The following is a 21,942-nucleotide window of genomic DNA, read 5'->3' as shown; positions in this document are numbered from 1 at the left end:
TGAAATTCTTACTCAATATATATAGAAAAATATAAGATTTAGGGATTGGTTCAAAACTAAATCGTTTTGATCTGCTTAAATGTATCACAAGATTTTAAAAAATTCGAAACTTTGTTATAAAAAAATTGAGACCGTTAATTAATAAAAAGTTTTATAATGTGCTCATTATTAGAAATAAAATGTGCGTATTGTCCTAGTAGGGTTTATAATGGTTAAAATAATGCTTTATGTCAACACTCTTTACTCAGCCCATTTGCAATTTGTGATCGATTCTTCTGAACTTGTCTTGCAAAATAGACCTGTTCTATGTTGTAACATGTGGACACGATCCATGTCAACATCATCTAAGTCGTATTTAGTCTTCATTTCATTTAAAGCGCTTAATTGGATTTCGACAAATCCATGAGAAGGAAAGTTACCTTGCCTATGAAACAAGCCACCATCGATTGAAGTTATTCCTAAAAGTCTTCCAAAGATGTATTTGTCGACTTTGAAAATATTATGTGTGACCCATTTTACACCAATCAAATTCCACATTTCTGGATCATTTTCAACAATCGTTAAAGCATTGAAGAGCTTGTGTGGGAAACGGCAATTAGAGTTGTTCTTTCTTTGGAAAAATTTTGTTACCATTTCATCAAAAGTATTAATATCTTTAACCCAATATGTGGTCGGGAGGAACCCAAGTTTTTGTGATGAAAAAGTAATGTTTGGATCATTCTTTGCTGCAATAAATGCATCATTTGAACAAGGAAAGTCTCCGTTAAGAGCTGGTGGTAAAACTTTTTGTTGTTGATTCCTTTCTTTACGTTGCTTTTTTGGAGGGGGTGGAATTGCGAAAGGAGTCGGTTGAACAAATTGTAAATATTTCGGATCATAAATTTGATTAGCGTTTTCCAGGATTGAAGTTTCTCCATTTGGAGATATTGCATTCCAATTGTTTGGCAATGGTTGATTTGCTTGTTCAGTCATCCTTTGCTTGTTTGTTCTTTTTTTGTACAAACGTTTTTTGCCGCGTTTTTTCTCAAGCGGTTTTCATTCAAAATTTCAAGAATTTTTTAGTGGGAACATGTTTACAATAAGAAATACTTCTGGAATATTCCTATTTTTTTTGAGAATACAGAAAGTACAGCTACCGTTAATTAACAGCGCATAAAAACGAATTTTTAACATATGAAAGTACTTTATTAAATTGAATCTAAATGATTATTTGCAACATGACTTTTTCTCCTCTGTGTTATTTTTTAAGTCTGGTGAGACTGTTTGGAATTTGTGTTGGTTTTTGTGATAAATATCAGCTGCTAATTCTGCAAACAATTGTTTAATACCTTCACCACTTTTCGCTGAAGTTAAAAAAACTCTGTATTTGCTGTCTGATGCCCATTGTTTAGCTTCTTCAATTGAAATTTCAAAATCATCAGCTAAATCGGCTTTATTTGCAGCAATAAATATTACAGTATCTTCTCCAGCTATATCAATGAATTGCCTAATCTGTTGTTGGAGACTATCAAATGATTCTCGATTTGTGAAAGAAAAAACAATAACAGCTGCTGATGCATTTTGAAAATAAATGGGTGACAATGATTTAAACTTTTCTTGACCAGCTGTGTCCCATAATTGCATGCATATTGTTTCTCCTTCAACTTGTTCCTCATAAACTTGATTTGATGGACCTAGCGTTCCTGGCTCATATGGATTAAAAGTATTAGAAATCAAGCGGGTTAGAATTGATGTTTTTCCTACTGATTCATTTCCTATTATTACTACTTTAAATGTGCTTTTTTGTTCTTCTTGGAATTCCATTCGGGAGTTATTAAGCCGATAAAAATCAATTCAATTTTCTTTGGTTTACCAGGAAACATTTTCTGTTGTAACGTTCGCTTAAGGGTTATCAAAAAGTGACTTTGAAATTTCAAAATAACGACCGTTTGTTACATTTGAAAACAAAGTCAACTTCGAAGTTGAAATTTGGGTTTAATAATAATATTTAACAGTAAAGATTACATCAAAAAGAATTTTAACAATAGCGTAATATTAATAAGGAACGTATGGAGGCCTTCCTGTTACAGCTACTTGAAAAGTAAGCTTGATTCTTGGTGGACTTGACATTTTCCTTACGGGAACAATAGTAAACCAATCACTTATCACTTCTCCTTCTAGATAATTAGAAATTGGGAGGTTAAGAATTCCGATAAGATCTTTTTCAGAAATTGCATCGTTATCATACAATTCAATTTGGACAACATCAGTTTCAGGATCAACAATGGGAAGTTGGAATTTCTCATCCCAAAAAGGATTTGCATTGTTATCAATAACAGATGTAGAATACTCTTTTTTCGATGATGTCATCTTGATTATGCATAGTGGGTCACTTTGCGACACCAAGTCCATGCTAGGCACGTTTTCAGCTTCAATAATGGTGATATAAAAGTTCATTAAATGCCACTTTTAAAACTGTTTGACAAAAAGTGTGAAAATTGAGAATAACGATCAATAAACACTGAAACCTTATTGAGAATAACGATCAATAAATCTGATTTATGTTAAAAATAACAAAATTCCTTCATAAATAGATACTCATTAGCACTTGTTTATGGATAAGTTCTTCGACTTAGTTTATTTCATAAAAAAGGGCAATCAAACTGTTTACACACTTTCCAGCGGTTATTGGTACGATTTTCACTTTTTGAAACGAAACCGATCAGGTAAAATTTAGAAAAAGCGAATATTCACAAAATTCAATACTAAGTATAATGAGTAGTTTATTCGTTCAAGATGAACCAAAAGCAAACAGCAACAACAAGTCAGAAATCTCAAAACGAATGGGAAACACTTACAACGCTCAAAAACATAATCTTTGGTTTGAATATAGATAATTTTGCTCAATCATCAAATTTTATTATCAGCAAGTTTTGTAAAGAATATCCAATATCTTATGATATCATTATAATCCGAATGATATATACATCTCTTCTGATTAATAGTAATAATTTCGATATATATTTGAGATTATTACAAGAAATTGAAAAATATGAAGAAAATAATAAAATCAACATAAAAATAATAAATTTATTTGCTCAATTTTTACTCAAAGAAAACACACAAGAATCATTTTATTTACTTAATTACATGATTAAGTATAATTTACTTGAATCAAAATTCATCAAAAATACATTTAATCCATTTTTTGTTCATATTAATCAAGATAAATCAGATGAATATAAATATTTATTTTATCAAGAAAATATTGCTTATGAAGAACTTTCACAAAATGATTTTGCACTTCATAAGCAATATATTGAAGAAGGACATAATCCAAATGAAATTGCTAAAATAATTCGAAATGATGAAATAGAAAAACTTCAAGAAATATCATCACAAACAAATTTTGATTTTAACCAAATAATTGAACCATCACTTTATGAAAGATGTGATTTTGTTAATCATAAAAATGTTACATTAATTGATTATGCAACATTTTTTTCTGCAATAAAATGTTTTAAATATTTACTTATGAATGGTGCAAATATTAATAATACAGGTAAATATGCAATTGCAGGTGGAAATGAAGAAATTATTCATTTATGTGAACAAAATCATTCATCATTTAAATATGCATATGAAACAGCAATTAAGTATCATCGAAATGATATCTTTAAATATATTTATGAAAATAAAATTGAAGAAATTAATCAATTATACGAATTAGGAGAAAAATGTGTTTCATATTTTAATTATGAAATTTTTACATATTTAGAAAAAGAAGGAATGAAAATTAATGAAAATATCATTAATGAAGCAGCAAAAATTGGAAATATTTTTCTTGTAAAATATTTCCATAAAAATAATAAACTTCCAGGAAATATTTTAGTTTTTGCTTCAGAATCAGGAAATATTGAACTTGTTACATACATTTTAAAGCAAAAAGGAATTGATATTAATGCCAAAGATATTTATTTGTTTTCTTTAATATTTATTTTAATAAATTTATATTTCAAAACAATATTTGGAAATTATTTAAATTAATTAAAACAGCACTTATTTTAGCATCTAAATATGGTCATACAGAAATAGTTAAATTACTTCTTGAACAAGAAGGAATTGATATTAATGCTAAAGATATTTATTTGTTTTATTTAATATTTATTTTAATAATTTGATATTTCAAAATAATATTTGGAAATTATTTAAATTATTTGGAACAGCACTTATTTTGACATCTAGAGATGGTCACACAGAAATGGTTAAATTACTTCTTGAACAAGAAGGAATTGATATTAATGCCAAAGATATTTATTTGTTTTCTTTAATATTTATTTTAATAATTTTTTATTTCAAAATAATATTTGCAAATTATTTAAATTAATTAAAACAGCACTTATTTTAGCATCTGATAAAGGTCATACAGAAATAGTTAAATTACTTCTTGAACAAGAAGGAATTGATATTAATGCTAAAGATATTTATTTGTTTTATTTTGTATTTATTTTAATAATTTTATATTTCAAAATAATATTTGGAACAGCACTTATTTATGTATCTTGGAATGGTCATATAGAAATAGTTAAATTACTTCTTGAACAAGAAGGAATTGATATTAATGCTAAAGATATTTATTTGTTTTATTTAATATTTATTTTAATAATTTTCTATTTCAAAATAATATTTGGAAATTATTTCAAATATTTAATACAGCACTTATGAAAGCATCTAGAAATGGTCGTACAGAAACAGTTAAATTACTTCTTGATCAAAAAAGAATTGATATTAATGCTAAAGATATATATTTGTTTTAATTAAAATTTATTTTAATAATTTTGGATTTCAAAATAATATTTGGAAATTAATTAAATTATTTAATACAGCATTTATTTGGGCATCTTCAGAAGGTCATACAGAAATAGTTAAATTACTTCTTGAACAAGAAGGAATTGATATTAATGCTAAAGATATTTATTTGTTTTATTTTGTATTTATTTTAATAATTTTGGTTTTAAAAATAATATTTGGAACAGCACTTATTTATGCATCTTGGAGTGGTCATACAGAAATAGTTAAATTACTTCTTGAACAAGAAGGAATTGATATTAATGCCAAAGATATTTATTTGTTTTATTTAAAATTTATTTTAATAATTTTTTATTTCAAAATAATATTTGGAAATTATTTAAATTATTTAATACAGCAATTATTAGAGCATCTTCAGAAGGTCATACAGAAATAGTTAAATTACTTCTTGAACAAGAAGGAATTGATATTAATGCTAAAGATATTTATTTGTTTTATTTGAAATTTATTTTAATAATTTGGAAATTCAAAATAATATTTGGAACAGCACTTATTTATGCATCTTGGAATGGTCATACAGAAATAGTTAAATTACTTCTTGAACAAGAAGGAATTGATATTAATGCTAAAGATATTTATTTGTATTATTTAATATTTATTTTAATAATTTTCTATTTCAAAATAATATTTGGAAATTATTTAAATTATTCGTAACAGCACTTATTTATGCATCTTGGAATGGTCATATAGAAATAGTTAAATTACTTCTTGAACAAGAAGGAATTGATATTAATGCTAAAGATATTTATTTGTTTTATTTGAAATTTATTTTAACAATTTGGGAATTCAAAATAATATTTGGAAATTATTTAAATTATTTGGAACAGCACTTATTTTAGCATCCTCAAGTGGTCATACAGAAATAGTTAAATTACTTCTTGAACAAGAAGGAATCGACATACTTTTGGAATAGGGGAAAAAATTTGTAACTTTTTCCAAATTTGTTGCACTGTTTACCAATTTTTCATAAGGGCTGTCCTTAATAATCTTTTTTTTTCCAAAAGTGTTTAGATATATCGAAGTCAGCAAATGTCGCGATTGTTATTCGAATGATACAGTAACTTTACTTTAGGTTGGAACGGTTTGATCGAATTTTGAATAAAAATTACCCTTAAAGAGCTCCAACCTAAAATGCAGTGACAGTATCCCATAATTTACTATTATCACATCTTGCATCATCAAAATTATATAAATTTTATGATTATCATAGGGATAGATGCACTTTTTTACACACCAAATATTTTTTTTAATAAAAAATTTCATGGTTAAAATTATTTATATAAAAAATTATGAAGATGAAATCATTTTAATAAATTATGATATCATAAAACCATTAAAAACAATATATATATATATATATATATATATATATAATTTATATCGGAGTAACAATTTTATTTTATAATTTCACATCTAGTTAACCCGAAAAAACGTTGACATTCATGTTTTTCTATATTTGCGGTTGTTTAAGAGGCAAAAGAAGACAACTTGCATTTGATCTATATTTTTCATCAATTTATATGAATAAAATTAAATGTTTCATCAACAAGCAAACCGCAATCTAATTACATTAATATGTTAATGTATTGATGTAAATTTATAAGTATAGCATTATATATAGCATGCTATATATAAATTTGTGTATATCAAATATAAAGATATATAACATATCTGTGTATAACTTCACCATATTTGAATATGTGGAATAAATGATTATGTCATACATAAAATGTTACATATGATTATGTTATACTATTTGATAATATATATGATTTTTTTTTAAATGTTTATAATGGATCTTTTGATCAAAAGAAGGCCGGGCAACAACTTTTCACCCCATATTTTTATGTTATGCATTTTGTTATATATAATAATATTTCTTCATCTAACGACCTATACATAATAATAATAATAATAATAATAATAATAATAATAATAATAATAATAATAATAATAATAATAATAATAATAATAATAATAATAATAATAATAATAATAATAATACATAATAATAATAATAATACATAATAATAATATATAATAATACATAATACATAATAATAATAATAATAATAATAATAATAATAATAATAATAATAATAATAATAATAATAATACATACATACACATACATATATATATAATAATAATACATAATAATACATACATACATACACACACACATACAATAATAATAATAATAATAATAATAATAATACATAATAATAATAATAAATAATAATAATAATAATACATAATAATAATAATAATAATAATAATATATAATAATAATAATAATAATAATAATAATAATAATAATAATATATAATATATAATAATAATAATAATACATAATAATAATAATAATAATATATAATAATAATATATATATAATAATAATAATAATAATAATAATAATACATACATACATATATAATAATAATAATAATAATAATAATAATAATACATATACATATATACACATATATATACATATAATAATAATAATAATAATAATAATAATAATAATAATAATAATAATAATAATAATAATAATAATAATAATAATAATAATAATAATAATAATAATAATAATAATAATAATAATAAATTAAGGGCATATGATAAATTAATAAAAAATCTATCGTCATTCAATTTTTCACGATAAACAATTCTTTTTTTCTACCTTTTATCCCATATATATATTTATTTTCTTGTTTTACACATTTGATTAATATTATTTTCCATTGATAGATTAAATTATCAAGTAATTTTTACCTTTTCATTACTCTGGTGTGTGTTTGTAATTGGAGTACGTTTATAAATGCCGATAAGACGGTTGTTATGAATTTTTGATGCAAATTTTGGCCCGAAAATGATAAATAAGTTTATCCGGACAATAATTTATAATTTTTTATTGATACATACACAAAAATGTCAATAAAAAATTAAGTAAGTCATAAAGGATCATAATTTTTTATATATATTATTTTTTCGAATTTAATTTCATCTTTATAATTTTTCTAATAATAATATTATTAAAAAAATATATGGGAAAAAGTGCATTTGCCCCAACATTATAATTAAAATGATCAAAAAGAAAGAAGAATATTTAACTTTGAAAAGTATTTTAAAATATATCCTTTCAAATCCTTTATGTTGTAAACACAACCGAAACAGGATAATCAACAAAAAAATTAAATATATAATTTAAATCAAATAAATTTGAATTGCAAACTTTCCTTATTATGTTACGTACATGGTGATATTTTCTGGAAATAAGAATCGTTTAGCTCTGCAAGATTTAGACTTGTTTCAAATATTTTTAAAATTGATTTTTTATTGTTATGCCTTCAAGAATTTGGCTTTGTGGATAATTTTTGATAAATACTGAGAAAAATGATTTTTATATTTTATTTAATTAGAATAATATAAAATTTCTTTAATAATTTATTCTGTATACCGAAGCAAACGAAAAGGGAATTATATTCCTTTCTTTGGAAACTTTTTCTCGATTTCATCCGCAATGAGATAAAATTTTTTGGATATTTCATGGTCAGGTTCACGTACAACAATTGGATAACCCTCATCACCTGACAGCGATATCGTTTGATCGATTGGAATTGATGCAAGAAGTGGAATATTTTGGGATTTTAATATGTTATCGAATTCTGGAGATTTGAAAATTTCTGTTTTTGTTTTGCAAAAACCACACTGAAAACCAGAGAAGTTCTTAACGCAGCCGAGAATTGGGATTTTATATCGTTTGTACAAATCAATTGATTTTCTTAAATCATTTGTTGACATTGTTTGAGGCGTGGAAACAAGCATAGCACAATCAATGTTCATTAGTTGATGCAATTTTATGTGGACATCTCCTGTACCAGGAGGTGTATCGACAATTAAATAATCAAGTTTCCATAAACATGTATTTACAAGATCCTCTAATACATTTGAAATGTATGCTGTCTTATAAATAAGTGGCATGTCGTTTGGAAAACAATTTCCTGTTGAAACAATTTTAACATCAAATGCACTTGCAGGGAAAAAATCTCGTCCTTCATTTAAATAAAGTCTTTGATCTAATGTGCCTGACATAACTGGAATTGAGGGGCCACTTAAATCAGCATCTAAAATACCAACAGAATATCCTTTTCGGGCAAGAGAAATTGAGGTATTTAAAGCAACTGTAGATTTACCAACACCACCTTTACAGCAGCCAACGAGGATTACACGGCCTATTTTCTTTGAAATTTCTTCTTTTGTTTTAAGTGAGAATGTTCTTGTAATGCAGCTCAGCATTGACCAAAAAGTGAAATCAATGAAGTTTAAACATTTTAAAAAGTGGGTATATCGTTTTTAACAAATTCAATTGTATTCAAAGAATAGAATCAGTTTAAAAAATTGTATGAAAATTAGAATTCTAAAAATATTATAAGATCAGACAATTTATATGCAAATTGCACAACAAAATCAAATTCACTTCGTGTTAATGCAAAAGGAAGTTGTTTTGATAATTTAAAAGCAAAAAATTTTTTATGAAAACAAAAAATTTTAATGACCCAATCCAAACAAATATTGATTCCTCATAAGAAGTCCCAAACAATTTTTGTATGATCATATAGAAATGTTAAAAAAATTTCATTAAATCGAATAGATATCTATCTCATAAAACAACAATAAGAAATAAACTGTTTTTAACGTACAAAAAGTGTGGAGTCTTTTTTTACATCTTTAATTGTTGATCTTATAAAATTAAATGGATAAAGAAGAAATCGTTGGACTTTTAGTTGCTGGAGAATCTTCTGTAGGGAAATGTTGCATGCTTTATCGATTTTGTAAAGGAATATTTGCCAAAAAGCGTGTAATTGGTGGTGATTTTATGGTTCATCATGGAAAAATCGATGAAATTAATGTAAAATTACTCATCTGGAGTAGTGATTTTTTTAAGTTTAGAAAAGCTCCAAATTATTTCTTTGAAAAAATTAAAGGAGTTATTATAATTTTCGATCTTATAAATAGGGGTTCCTTTAATCAAATTAAAAAATGGAAGAATTTAATTACAAAATCGATTTCATATCCTATTGATATTGTTCTTGTTGGCAATAAATGTGATTTAGATCATAAAATAACAAGAGAAGAAGCAGATGAAAAAGCTAAAGAATTAGGTATTCCTTACTTTGAAACATCAGCAAAAACAGATGTAAATGTTAAAGAAATGTTCATGAAAATTACTCGTATGATTCTCATAAGAAAAGGAAAAATAAATAATCCATCAACTTTTGGAAATCATATTCATGTTAAACGTGATGATGGAAACAAAAAATGTTCATTTCAATTTCTTAAAACACTACAAAACATTATTTTTAAAATTAGTGAAAATAATGTTATTGATTCAGTTGAATCTATTATGAATATTCATATAATATTTAATAACAAATATCCATATTCATTTAAATTGGTTATTTCTCAGTTAATTTATTCATATTGTGTTTCGCATTCAAATAATTATGAAATTTGCTTTCAATTTATGAATATAATCGAACAAAAATATAAAATTAAAATGTTTGAAGTTTTTTCCAGATATCTTTTAGGATTAGATACCAAAGAAAGTGATTATCTTCTAGCAAAAATGATTGAACAAGAATTAATCGAAACAAATTCTATAAAAAATAAAAAAAGTTTAAATTTTGCACACATGAAAACAATAAAAGAAATTTTAACATCAAAGCTTCCTTTCAAAGAGCAAATAACCCAAAATTATGAAATACTTTCAAAGAATGATTTGGAACTTCATAAGAAATATGTTAAAGAAGGAGTTAATCCAAATGAAATTGCGAGAATAATTCGAAATGATGACATAGAAAAACTTCAAGAAATATCATCACAAAATGATTTTGATTTTAATCAAAAAATTGAACCATCACTTTATGAAAGATGTTCTTTTATTAACAAAGAAGATGTTACATTAATTGATTATGCAGCATTTTTTTCATCAGTTAAATGTTTTAAACATTTATTATTAAACAAATCAGGTATAAATAACACTGGAAAATATGCAATTGCAGGTGGACACTTAGAGATAATTCATATCTGTGAACAAAATCATTCATCATTTGAAGATGCATATGAAATAGCAATTGAATTTCATCGAAATGATATTTTTCATTACTTTTATGCCAACAAAGCTAATAAAATAAAATATTTATCAGAATTAGGAAAGATATGTGTATTATATCATAATTACGAGATTTTATCATTTTTGGAAAAAGAAGGAATGAAAACGAAATATGTTATTAATTATTCAGCAAAAATAGGGAATTTATTCCTTGTAAAGTATTATCTTGAAGGAAATCCAATTCCAAAAGATCTTCTAGTATATTCAACAATATCTAAAAACATTGAGCTTATTAAATACATTCTTAAGCAAAATGAAATTGATGTTAATGCAAAAGGTTTTTGTTTATTGACATTAATGATTATTTTAATATTATGATATTTTAATGAAAAATTTGGAATTTATTTAAATCATTTTTAACACCACTTATGTGGGCATCACAAAATAACTGCATAGAAATCGTTTGCTTACTTATTAAACAAAAAGATATAAATCTTAATGCTCGAGATATTTGCTTTTTTTATGAGGGATTTATTTTAATTATTTAATATTTGTTCTGAAAAAAATATGTTTAGTTGAATTATTCTTTACACCACTAATGATAGCAACTAGAAGTTCAAATAAGGAAATTGTGAAAATTTTAATTAATACAAAAGGAGTGGATATAAATGCGAAAGACAATATTTTCAAATAATTTTTGGTGTTTATTTGTAAAATTGCAATTTCCTATGTGATATTTGAAGTATTATCAAAATATTTTGGACATCTCTTATATATTCATCTTATTGTGGTAATATTGAAATAGTTAAATTACTTCTTGAACAAGAAGGAATTGATATTAATGCTAAAGATGTGTATTCATTTTATTTAGAATTCATTTTAATAATTTGATATTTTAAAATAATATTTGGAAATTATTGAAATTATTGAAAACAGCACTAATGTATGCAATAGAAAATGATCACTTAGATATAGCGAAATTACTTCTTGAACAAAAAGGAATTGAGTTTAATGTAAAAGATATTTGTATAATTTATTTCATATTTATTTAAGTGTTTTAATATTTCAAAATAATATTTGGAAATTATTTAAATTATTTAGAGAAACACTAAACCTTGCAAAGCAAACAATTTTAAATGATTCAAGTATGAAGGAGCACACAACTCCAAATAATATGCTTTTAAAGTTCGCTCTTTTGGGTGTTTTTTGTGGAATTTGTACTTTTCTTTGGTATCACAAAAGAAAATAATTTAACATCAACCCCACCCAGAAGATCACCTTAAAACTGAAAGTATCTTCAAATTGTTATTCAGAAATAGTTAAATTACTTTGCAAACAAAAAGGAATTTTAATATTAAGCATTTTTTTATTTTAATGAACAGAGTTGAGATTCCAACTCTTTGTATGTAGGAAAAACAATATTGAATCATTGTAAAGTATTCAGAAATTCTATGAGCCCTTTCAAAACTCGAAATGAAACTTTACAACAGACTCTCTTTCAAAAAGTTGTTTGTTTAAATTTGACTCATCTCAATGTTTTTTCATTTTTTGTCTTTTCTTGAATTTTGTGAAAAATGAAACATTGTAAATGTGTTAGAACAAAATATTCCTCAAGTAATGACATGTTAATAAATATATTAAGAAAAAAATTGTATGAAATTATATATTAAATCTCAAATTATTAAACATAACATAGAAACAATTAAATTCTGATGAATTTAATATTTAAAGTTTGAAGCTGTTCATTATATAGCCTCATACATTGCAAGAAATTTCCTGACCTTTTTATTTGGCTTTTTTATTTTGCCTCAAAAAAATTCAAATTCAAAATTATGGAAAATGACAATTTTGATTTTTGCTCACAATGAGTAACTCCTTTTCTCGGAATCGAGAAAGGTCAATGTCTCTTCCTGATGCATGTCATTTTAACCAGCAAATCGCATATCTTTCTAAACAGAGACAATATGATCAAGCATATCAAGTATTTCAAAAAATGATAGAAAATCGCATTACTCCAGATGTTGTTACATACAATACAATGATTAATTTGTTTGTCAAAACTCAGCAACTATCAGAAGCTTTTTCATTATTCAAAATAATGAAACAACAAAATATTGATCCAACAATCATTACATACACAAGTTTAATTGATGGCTGTGGCAAATGTGGCGATTTTTCCATGGCCATTTCTCTTTATGACCAAGTCAAAAAAGAAAAAATTGATTTAAATGCTCATTTTTTTAATGCCATTATAAATGCGGCCTTTTTAAATGGTCAAACAGAATTCATTGACAACATTCTTTTTGACATGAAGCAATCGCATGTCCAACCAAATGTTGTTACATTTAATACATTAATATCAGGATATTCTCGTCATAAAAGTTTTCCGAAGATGCTTGACATTGTTAAGCAAATGAAATCCTTAAACATAGATCTTTCACAAACTGCGCAACTCTCATTATTAAATTCGTCATCTTTTCTTGAGAATGAAGAAGATGTCAACATCTACTGTTCTATTTTTGAAGCCGCTAAGTTAACACCAACGGCACAACAAACAACTCAATGCATTGTTGAGCTTGTTAAGCTTAAGCGTCTTTTGATTGCGCATAAACTTCTTTTGAATTTTATCGGCAGCGGTTATGACATCGGCATTGAGTCATTTAAACGTATCGCTGAACTTTCGGGCGAATTTGGGGAATTTGAAATCCTTAAATGGCTTGACGAATATTCCCGTAAGCATTCCATTAACATCAAAAACAATATTACATTAGCTTTGTTTAATGCATATGCACAATTTGGAAATATCGCAAAAGTTAAAGCTTTATATTCTCAGATATCATCTGATTTCTCATTGGTACCTGTCTCACATAAGATAAATGCTATCCAATGTTTATTATCTTGTTCTGATCAAAAATTAGGATTTACAATAACTGACAAAGTAATCTGCGATAATCGCCTTACTTCTTCTGACGTTGATCGCTTATTCCAAATTCTATTTGATAAAGGTTATTATTCCGAGCTCATCAATTTCTATGTTAAATTACGAAGTAAATCTTTAATTCAAATTGGTCACCGCGCATCAGATTTTATTATTCGTTCATCCATTAAGACCAAACTTGACATTGATATCATATCGCATCTTCGTCCATCACCAGATTGTTTGATCTTGTTAATCATAAACTTACCCTTTGAAGCTGCTAGACGTATTCCATGGGCCCAAATGATTGAAAGTTGTCATACTCCACCACCAAGTTCCACCTTATTTGAACTCATGAATGTGTTATTAACGAAAGGATTAGATAACTATGCATGGATCACCTTTCATCACTATGTAAAACTTGGGGTTCCACCTAGTGAGAACAGCATCGAGCTCGCTCTCCGAACACAGCTCAACAAGTGCTACTACGAGAACATGATCTTCATCTTTGATGCTGTTCGCGAATACGATATAAAACCGTCGTCAGAATTTTGGTCGTTATTACTTCTATCGGCTTTGGAGAACGGTAACTTGGCTGAAGCGATTTCGATTAAGATGGAAATCGATGCGAATCGAGTCGAATTGTCGAAAAAGGCATTAACGACTTATAATAGTATAATTGAGTCAATAAAAAATGTGTGTCCACAAATAGAAAGTGGAACATTCGAAAGACAGAAGAAAAGAACAAGATTTAGATCTAACACACCGCCGAAAATTAAAATGGACCAATGGAGCGTGATGGAAGAGATCTCGTATAGAAGCGTGCTAATGGTGTTGGATGGAGATGACGTGTGAACTAATGTAATGTGTATGAATTTATGGTTTTTATGTGAAAATAATTTAATAAAAATTAAAAAATGTTTTTATAATATGAAATTCAATATTTTATTGGTTAAATATAAATGTTTAATAATTTATTTGGCATTTGTTACGTTATGTAAGGAGAAACTAATGAACACTTTACTAACATCTTCAGGTTTTACAGAAAGATAAAATTTATTAAATGGTGAAATAGATGTTTATTAAAGAACATTTGTAATAACTAATGGATATTTTTTCGTGTCCTTGTTCATCAAAAATCATTGGAAAATTTTAAAAATTGAATTATATGTGAACATGAAAATTGTCCTCTTCAAAATCTTTTGCAAAAGGATCTTCTTCAATGATATTTTGGGTAAATTCTATAAGAATTTCATTATCTTTTATTGTTTGTTCAGAGGATTTATTCGTATCTTCAGATTTTCCTTTTTTATTTTTTAGAATATGAATAAAGATAACAATGATGACACCAATTATAATGAGTGAAATAATAATTGCTTTTTTCATCTTTGCTATCTTTTGCTACTAAAAAGAATATAAAAATCGGAATAATATGTAAAATATTTAGTGTAAATATTAACTGTATATTCATAATATATAATAAATGTTTCAATATATGTAAAGATTGAATTTATATTTGCAAAAGAAATTGTATTTGATAAATACGATTTATTAATGATTAATGATTTTGTGAATGATAAAATATATGATAAAATAAAAAAATGTGTGAAACTTAAAAATGAATTATAATTCGAAAATGTATTTGACCTAGTGTATGAATTACTTTGTGAAAATGTATTTGAATTGGAGAATGGATTTGATCTTGTGAATGAATTACTTTGTGAAAATGTGTTTGATTTTGTAAATATGCTTGATTTGGTATATGAATTTGATTTAGTGTATGAATTACTTTGTGAAAATGTGTTTGATTTTGTAAATATGCTTGATTTGGTATATGAATTTGATTTAGTGTATGAATTACTTTGTGAAAATGTGTTTGATTCAGTAAAAATGAGTGTTGGAAATGTAATCTCAGGGCATTCTTCAATTATTATACCTTTTGAAAAATTTAAAGTACCAAATTTTTCACCTTTATATTGTGATGATGTCATAACACATGTTGCAGGAACATAGTCAAAACATTCAAATAACATTTCTGGCTCATTTTCACCTAAGTAATAAATGCATTGAAGTTTACTACATGAACCAAAGGCACTAGATTTAATTGTGGTTATAGATTCTGGAATTATAATACATTGCAATTCACGACAACCAAAAAATGAACTTGAGCCAATTGAAGTTACAGAATTTGGAATTTTAACATTTCTTAAAGAATAACAATATTGAAATGTATAATCTTCTATTGTAGATACTGAATTTGATATATCAACGCTTGATAATCCAGTACAATATTCTAATGGACGTCCATTAGGAAAATTTCCCATCTAACCTTATTTTTCACTTAAAGTTTGTAATAAAAATTTTTCGCTTTGACTATGACGATAAACCAGATTCTCAAATCAATGATAAACATTATGGAAAAATCGAATAAACTCATGAAATGGATACGCAAAAACCAAATTTAGATAAGTTTTGGTTGAAATGTCAATTACACCAGTTAATTTTAGAAAGCAATATTTTTATATGAATTCCAAGCACATTTATATATTAATGAGTTTATTTCAGTTAAAATGAAACATCATTTACTTAAACATTTTCTCATTACTTTGTATTTCGTGTTGAATTGTTATTATTTAAAATGATGCTTTTTATTAAAATGTTTTTTAATGTTAGAGAACAGAAACAGTTTCAATTCAGTTGCAAAGAGATTGCAAAACTGCATTATTCGCAACCTTAACGCGTAAGTCCTCTCTGATATAAAGGATTCCCTCCTTAAGAAGATCCATCAACTCGTTAACGTCTTTTTGGTTGATGTAAACCGTTTTTTCCTTTGAATTGCAGATTCGATTCAATGCTTTACTCGGCGTTTTGATCTTGTCGACTTTGGAGTTTATCTCGTCGACTTCGGCTTGGACAGCTGTATCAAAAGGGATTTCCATTCGGAGCCTCTCGAAAATTGAATCGATTGGACCGCCTTGAAGAGAAATCTGAGATTTGATTTTCTTAAGTTCAGAGGATGTGAACGCTTTCAAGTTAATAAGCTCTTGGACTTGGTTAGAATCAAACTCATTAATTTCGATTTCGCGGTAAAAGTCAGGAATGTTTTCCATGTGAAGTAATGTATCTCCAACATCAGCAATTATTGGAACTGTATCATGGTATATAGAACGACGCGAGAGCCTATCGGCAACTGCTTTGAAGTGGTGCGGACAAAGATCGCGGAATTTATTTAAAGAATTAATGAAAATTATTGGTTTTTTGGTAAAGTTAATTTGCTCAATGGTATCAAAGAAGCGGTCAACAGTTGACATCCTTTTTGCTGAAATTCTTGTGAGGTTATTGTAAAGATTTGATCCTAATAATGATTCGTTATAGGACCTAAAGGAATCAATAATGCCCATACGAATAAGACCGTAAATATCATTTTCAGTTTCAGCAGTTGAAAAATCAAGTGCAATCACAAGAGTTCCATTTGCTCTGTATTTGAGTGTTAAGTTTTTAATGGCAGATGTTTTACCTGTTTGTGCTGGGCCTGAAAGCAGATAGACGTGGCGTGATGGTTGAGTGTTAATGTAAGTTTCTATTTCTGATCCAAGTGAAGATGGCATGATATAAGGAAGAGGTCCAGAATATCGGACAAATGTTTTTCTAAAGAACACAAACCAAATAACAATGGCTAGTACAGAAAGTGAAATCAGTGCGATTACCACTTTCTTTGATTTGCCTGATTGTGCTTGCTGATTTTCTACCATTTGCTTTTTAACGGTCGAAAAATGGCATTCACTTTTGTATACATTACAAAAATAAACGGTCGAATTCAATCAAGAATTTGATAAAATATGTAGAAGTTGTTTTGCTTGTAAGAAACGCTTTCTCACATCATCATTTTCATTACTTAATGCAATTGATTTGAAAGGTATAAGTTTTCCTACATCATGAATGGATGAGAAAGAAATAACTTGTTTTGTTTTCCAAAAAATAATTAATTTTTTTCTATCATTAAAATTTACTTGAATATCTCTTCCATCCATTCTAAACAAAATAGCTGAGTTATCTCTGATCCAATATTTTACATGAGGCATTGGTTCATTTTGATTAAAAGGAGTTTTTGGATTTTCAAACATTGTTTTCTTTGATTTCATAGCAACAGCACATTTTTTAAGAATTTTAATTTTATTTTCTTCTGGACATTTTTTATCGTTTGTTTCATAAACGATTGGGATTTGATTAAGATAAGTTTGATAATATTGAACAAATGTTTCATTTGGATCCATTATCATTCTTGAACAATCATTAAATATAGCACCAATACAACCATTTATCAAAAGATATATAATTCCATATTTATCAGAATGATCACAAAATCTGGAAACAAAATATGTTGGAATAGAAATTATTGAATTTTTTGTTGCAATTTTGTTTTCTCTTTGAATAGAATTATTTGATATATTAGAAAGACTTTTTTTAATTTTCGTTTGTTTTTGTGTTATAAATGGATAATCAAGTAATTCATATGCAGTAGGACGAATTTCTGGTTTAATTTGTAATATGTCAGTAATGAATTTTTTAGCATTATTAGAGATATAAATATCATTTGGAAATGTATATTCACATTTTTTAATATGATTATATGTTTCTTTTATATGTTTCGAATAAAATGGCAATTTGCCTGTTAACATTAAATATGTTGATACACCTATTGCCCATATATCAACTTCATAACTAACACCATTCTTTGATTCAAGAAGTTCTGGGCTTAAATAATTCGGCGTTCCACAAATAGTAAACTTCTTTTCATCATCATATGTTAGTTTTGCACTTAATCCAAAGTCTGCAATTTTTACCTTCATATCTTTATCAAGTAAAAAGTTTTCAAGCTTAAGATCTCGATGAATGATACGATTTGAATGTAAATACATTACTCCTTGAATGATGTCTTTTAAAAAATTTGATGTCTCTGCTTCACTTAATCTATGTTTTGTAGAAAGAATGTTTTTTAAAGATCCATTTTCACAAAGCTCTAAAACAAGATAAGTAAAATGGGAATCTTCAAAAAAATCATATGCTTTCACAATATTTGGATGATCTAATGACATTTGAATTTCAACCTCTGTTTTATGTTTTTGCATTGTCTTTGGCTTTATTAATCGATGTTTTGATGTAATTTTTATTGCATAATCTTTTTTTGTATCAACATTTGTAGCTCTGAAAACTTTGGCAAATCCACCATGACCGAGTTCTTCTTTTCGCATATACATAATAGGAAGTTTATTTGGTATATTTTTAATAATTACTGTAGGAATTTCTGATTCTTCCATAAATTTACTCCTTAACGTACATTATTCAAAAAATCTTTTCACCGAAAAACGTTTATAATTGGGAAATTTCTAATGAAACATACCCAGTAATTGTAAATGAGTAAGAAAGATTTCTGATAAGTTTTTTAAAGATATTTATGCTTTTCCAGGACATTTAATCAGTACATTTTTTTAACAATTTTTAACTATTCCTATCATTAGAAACTATGTTTTCTTCATCCAATGTTCAGTTTCTTAATTTTTTTTTTAATCTGATTGAATCTTGACTAAAATTTTTTTCTATTATAATCTTTAATCCATTTTCAATATCTTTCTGTCTGTGCGCTTTTCCAAGTTGATATCACATTAACGATATAAAATGAAGAATATAATGTTGTGTTCAAAGCATATGCTGGAGATGAAGGTTGAGGAAAATTTAACTTCTCTAACCAACTGTAAGTGTTACAAAAATAAACCTACATTGATTCATATCACAAAACCCAATGTTTTTAAACATCATGATGTCTTTTCCTATGCACAAACACTAGATTCAATATGGTACCCTTATCCAGCAGATTCAACAAATGATGAACTTAATACAGAATTTCGATGATTCTTTGGTTTTATTGAAGTTAGCTGACTATACAAAACGTATGATGGAAAACATTATTTACTGAGTAAAATAATCTTGAAGAGAAAATTGACGTAATAATTATTGAAAGTAGTCTCAAAAGAATATTCTTTCAATTGAAACAACATTAAGAAAGATGCAAAATGATTGGGAAGAAATTAATTTCGATAATGAACCTTATAAAAATATTGGTACCAATAATTATTAAACTATTATAATTAGAATAATTATTATCTATATTATTATCAAAAAAATGATTTGGAGGGAAATTATAAATTAATGTTTATCTAATTATAAATAGGATGTATTAAGATATGACCAAATTAACTTTTTATCATATATATGTATTTACTTTATCAAAATATTAATATTTTTATATCAACTATTACCATTCTGGAGATCATATATTGAAAAAGAAAACAAAGATAACAAAAAATGCCAAATATAAAAGTGTCAAATTTATTCACAACCTGATGCCTTCTCAACACCAAAAAGAATTTGTATCATTTATTAAATGGCAAATCGAACAAAAAATATTTGATATTAATGGTAAATACGTTTCTCATGAATATTGAATGTTTAATAATTTTTTTTGGAATTAATATACAATTAATGAAACAGCACTTCATTGGGCAACACGCAAAGGTCATTCTGAAGTTACAAAAGTTCTTCTTGAACAAGAAGGAATTGATATTAATGCTAAAGATATTTATTTGTTTTATTTAAAATTTATTTTAATAATTTGATATTTCAAAATAATATTTGGAAATTATTTAAATTATTTGATACAGCACTTATATATGCATCTGATGAAGGTCATACAGAAATAGTTCAGTTACTTCTTGAACAAAAAGGAATTGATATTAATGCTAAAGATATTTATTTGTTTCATATAAAATTTATATTTCAAAATAATATTTGGAAATTATTTAAATTATTTTTTACAGCACTTATGTTAGCATCTGGAAATGGTCATACAGAAATAGTTAAATTACTTCTTGAACAAGAAGGAATTGATATTAATGCTAAAATTATTTATTTTTTTTATTTAAAATTTATTTTAATAATTTTTTATTTCAAAATAATATTTGGAAATTATTTAAATTATTTTATACAGCACTTATGATTGCATCTTCAGAAGGTCATACAGAAATAGTTAAATTACTTCTTGAACAAGAAGGAATTGATATTAATGCTAAAAATATTTATTTGTATTGTTTGATATTTATTTTAATAATTTATTATTTCAAGATAATATTTGGAAATTATTTAAAATATTTAATACAGCACTTATGAAAGCATCTAGAAATGGTCGTACAGAAACAGTTAAATTACTTCTTGAACAAAAAGGAATTGATATTAATGCTATAAATATTTATTTGTTTTATTTAATATTTATTTTAATAATTTTATATTTCAAAATAATATTTGGAAATTATTTAAATTATTTCAAACAGCACTTATTGAAGCATCTAGATATGATCATACAGAAATAGTTAAATTGCTTCTTGAACAAGAAGGAATTGATATTAATGCTAAATTTATTTATTTTTTTTATTTAAAATTTATTTTAATAATTTTTTATTTCAAAATAATATTTGGAAATTATTTAAATTAATTAAAACAGCACTTATTTTAGCATCTAAATATGGTCATACAGAAATAGTTAAATTACTTCTTGAGCAAGAAGGAATTGATATTAATGCTAAAAATGAAATTTATTTTAATAATTTATTATTTCAAGATAATATTTGGAAATCATTTAAATTATTTGGAACAGCACTTATTTTAGCATCTTCAGAAGGTCATACAGAAATAGTTAAATTACTTCTTGAACAAGAGAATATTGATATCGATGCTAAAAATATTTCTTTGTTTTATTTAAAGTATTTTTAAATAATATGATATTTCATATAAACATTTGGAATTCCTTTCAAATATATAAAACAGCGCTTATAATAGCATCAGAAAATAAAAATGCAGATATTATTCAGTTGTTTGTGAACAAAATTCAACATCATAAATGTGATGACATAATAAAACTCAAAGATTCTCAAGGATAAAAGAGGAAATATTTAAATATTGAAATAAACATTTCCTAAATTCAGTTTGTTTTAATACATTATTATTA

General features: G+C 25.6%; 6 protein-coding genes across 6 annotated transcripts; 1 reads left to right on the top strand and 5 right to left on the bottom strand.

The window, feature by feature from the left end:
- Positions 1-240: 240 nt before the first annotated feature.
- GO595_001085 (uncharacterized protein) lies at positions 241-972 on the bottom strand (the record flags this gene model as incomplete). Its single annotated transcript, XM_067913579.1, has 1 exon — positions 241-972. The coding sequence occupies one exon, from the start codon at positions 970-972 to the stop codon at positions 241-243; it is 732 nt and encodes a 243-aa protein (XP_067778703.1).
- Positions 973-1,206: 234 nt separating this feature from the next.
- GO595_001084 (small GTP-binding protein) lies at positions 1,207-1,803 on the bottom strand (the record flags this gene model as incomplete). Its single annotated transcript, XM_067913568.1, has 1 exon — positions 1,207-1,803. The coding sequence occupies one exon, from the start codon at positions 1,801-1,803 to the stop codon at positions 1,207-1,209; it is 597 nt and encodes a 198-aa protein (XP_067778702.1).
- Positions 1,804-2,034: 231 nt separating this feature from the next.
- GO595_001083 (C2 domain containing protein) lies at positions 2,035-2,391 on the bottom strand (the record flags this gene model as incomplete). The annotated part of the gene is made up of 1 exon (XM_067913557.1): positions 2,035-2,391. The coding sequence occupies one exon, from the start codon at positions 2,389-2,391 to the stop codon at positions 2,035-2,037; it is 357 nt and encodes a 118-aa protein (XP_067778701.1).
- A 5,940-nt stretch (positions 2,392-8,331) lies between these two features.
- On the bottom strand, positions 8,332-9,150 carry GO595_001082 (ATP-binding protein; the record flags this gene model as incomplete). The annotated part of the gene is made up of 1 exon (XM_067913546.1): positions 8,332-9,150. One exon carries the CDS (start codon positions 9,148-9,150, stop codon positions 8,332-8,334), a length of 819 nt encoding a protein of 272 aa, XP_067778700.1.
- Positions 9,151-12,830: 3,680 nt separating this feature from the next.
- GO595_001081 (putative pentatricopeptide repeat-containing protein) lies at positions 12,831-14,738 on the top strand (the record flags this gene model as incomplete). Its single annotated transcript, XM_067913535.1, has 1 exon — positions 12,831-14,738. One exon carries the CDS (start codon positions 12,831-12,833, stop codon positions 14,736-14,738), a length of 1,908 nt encoding a protein of 635 aa, XP_067778699.1.
- A 1,838-nt stretch (positions 14,739-16,576) lies between these two features.
- GO595_001080 (uncharacterized protein) lies at positions 16,577-17,635 on the bottom strand (the record flags this gene model as incomplete). The annotated part of the gene is made up of 1 exon (XM_067913524.1): positions 16,577-17,635. One exon carries the CDS (start codon positions 17,633-17,635, stop codon positions 16,577-16,579), a length of 1,059 nt encoding a protein of 352 aa, XP_067778698.1.
- Between the last annotated feature and the right edge of the window lie 4,307 nt (positions 17,636-21,942).

Source organism: Histomonas meleagridis (genome assembly GCF_020186115.1).
Source record: "Histomonas meleagridis strain 2922-C6/04-10x chromosome Unknown contig_12, whole genome shotgun sequence".
Lineage (NCBI taxonomy): Eukaryota > Parabasalia > Tritrichomonadida > Dientamoebidae > Histomonas > Histomonas meleagridis.
The sequence above is the reverse complement of the archived record's forward strand: the minus strand, read 5'-3'. Positions and strand labels throughout refer to the sequence as shown.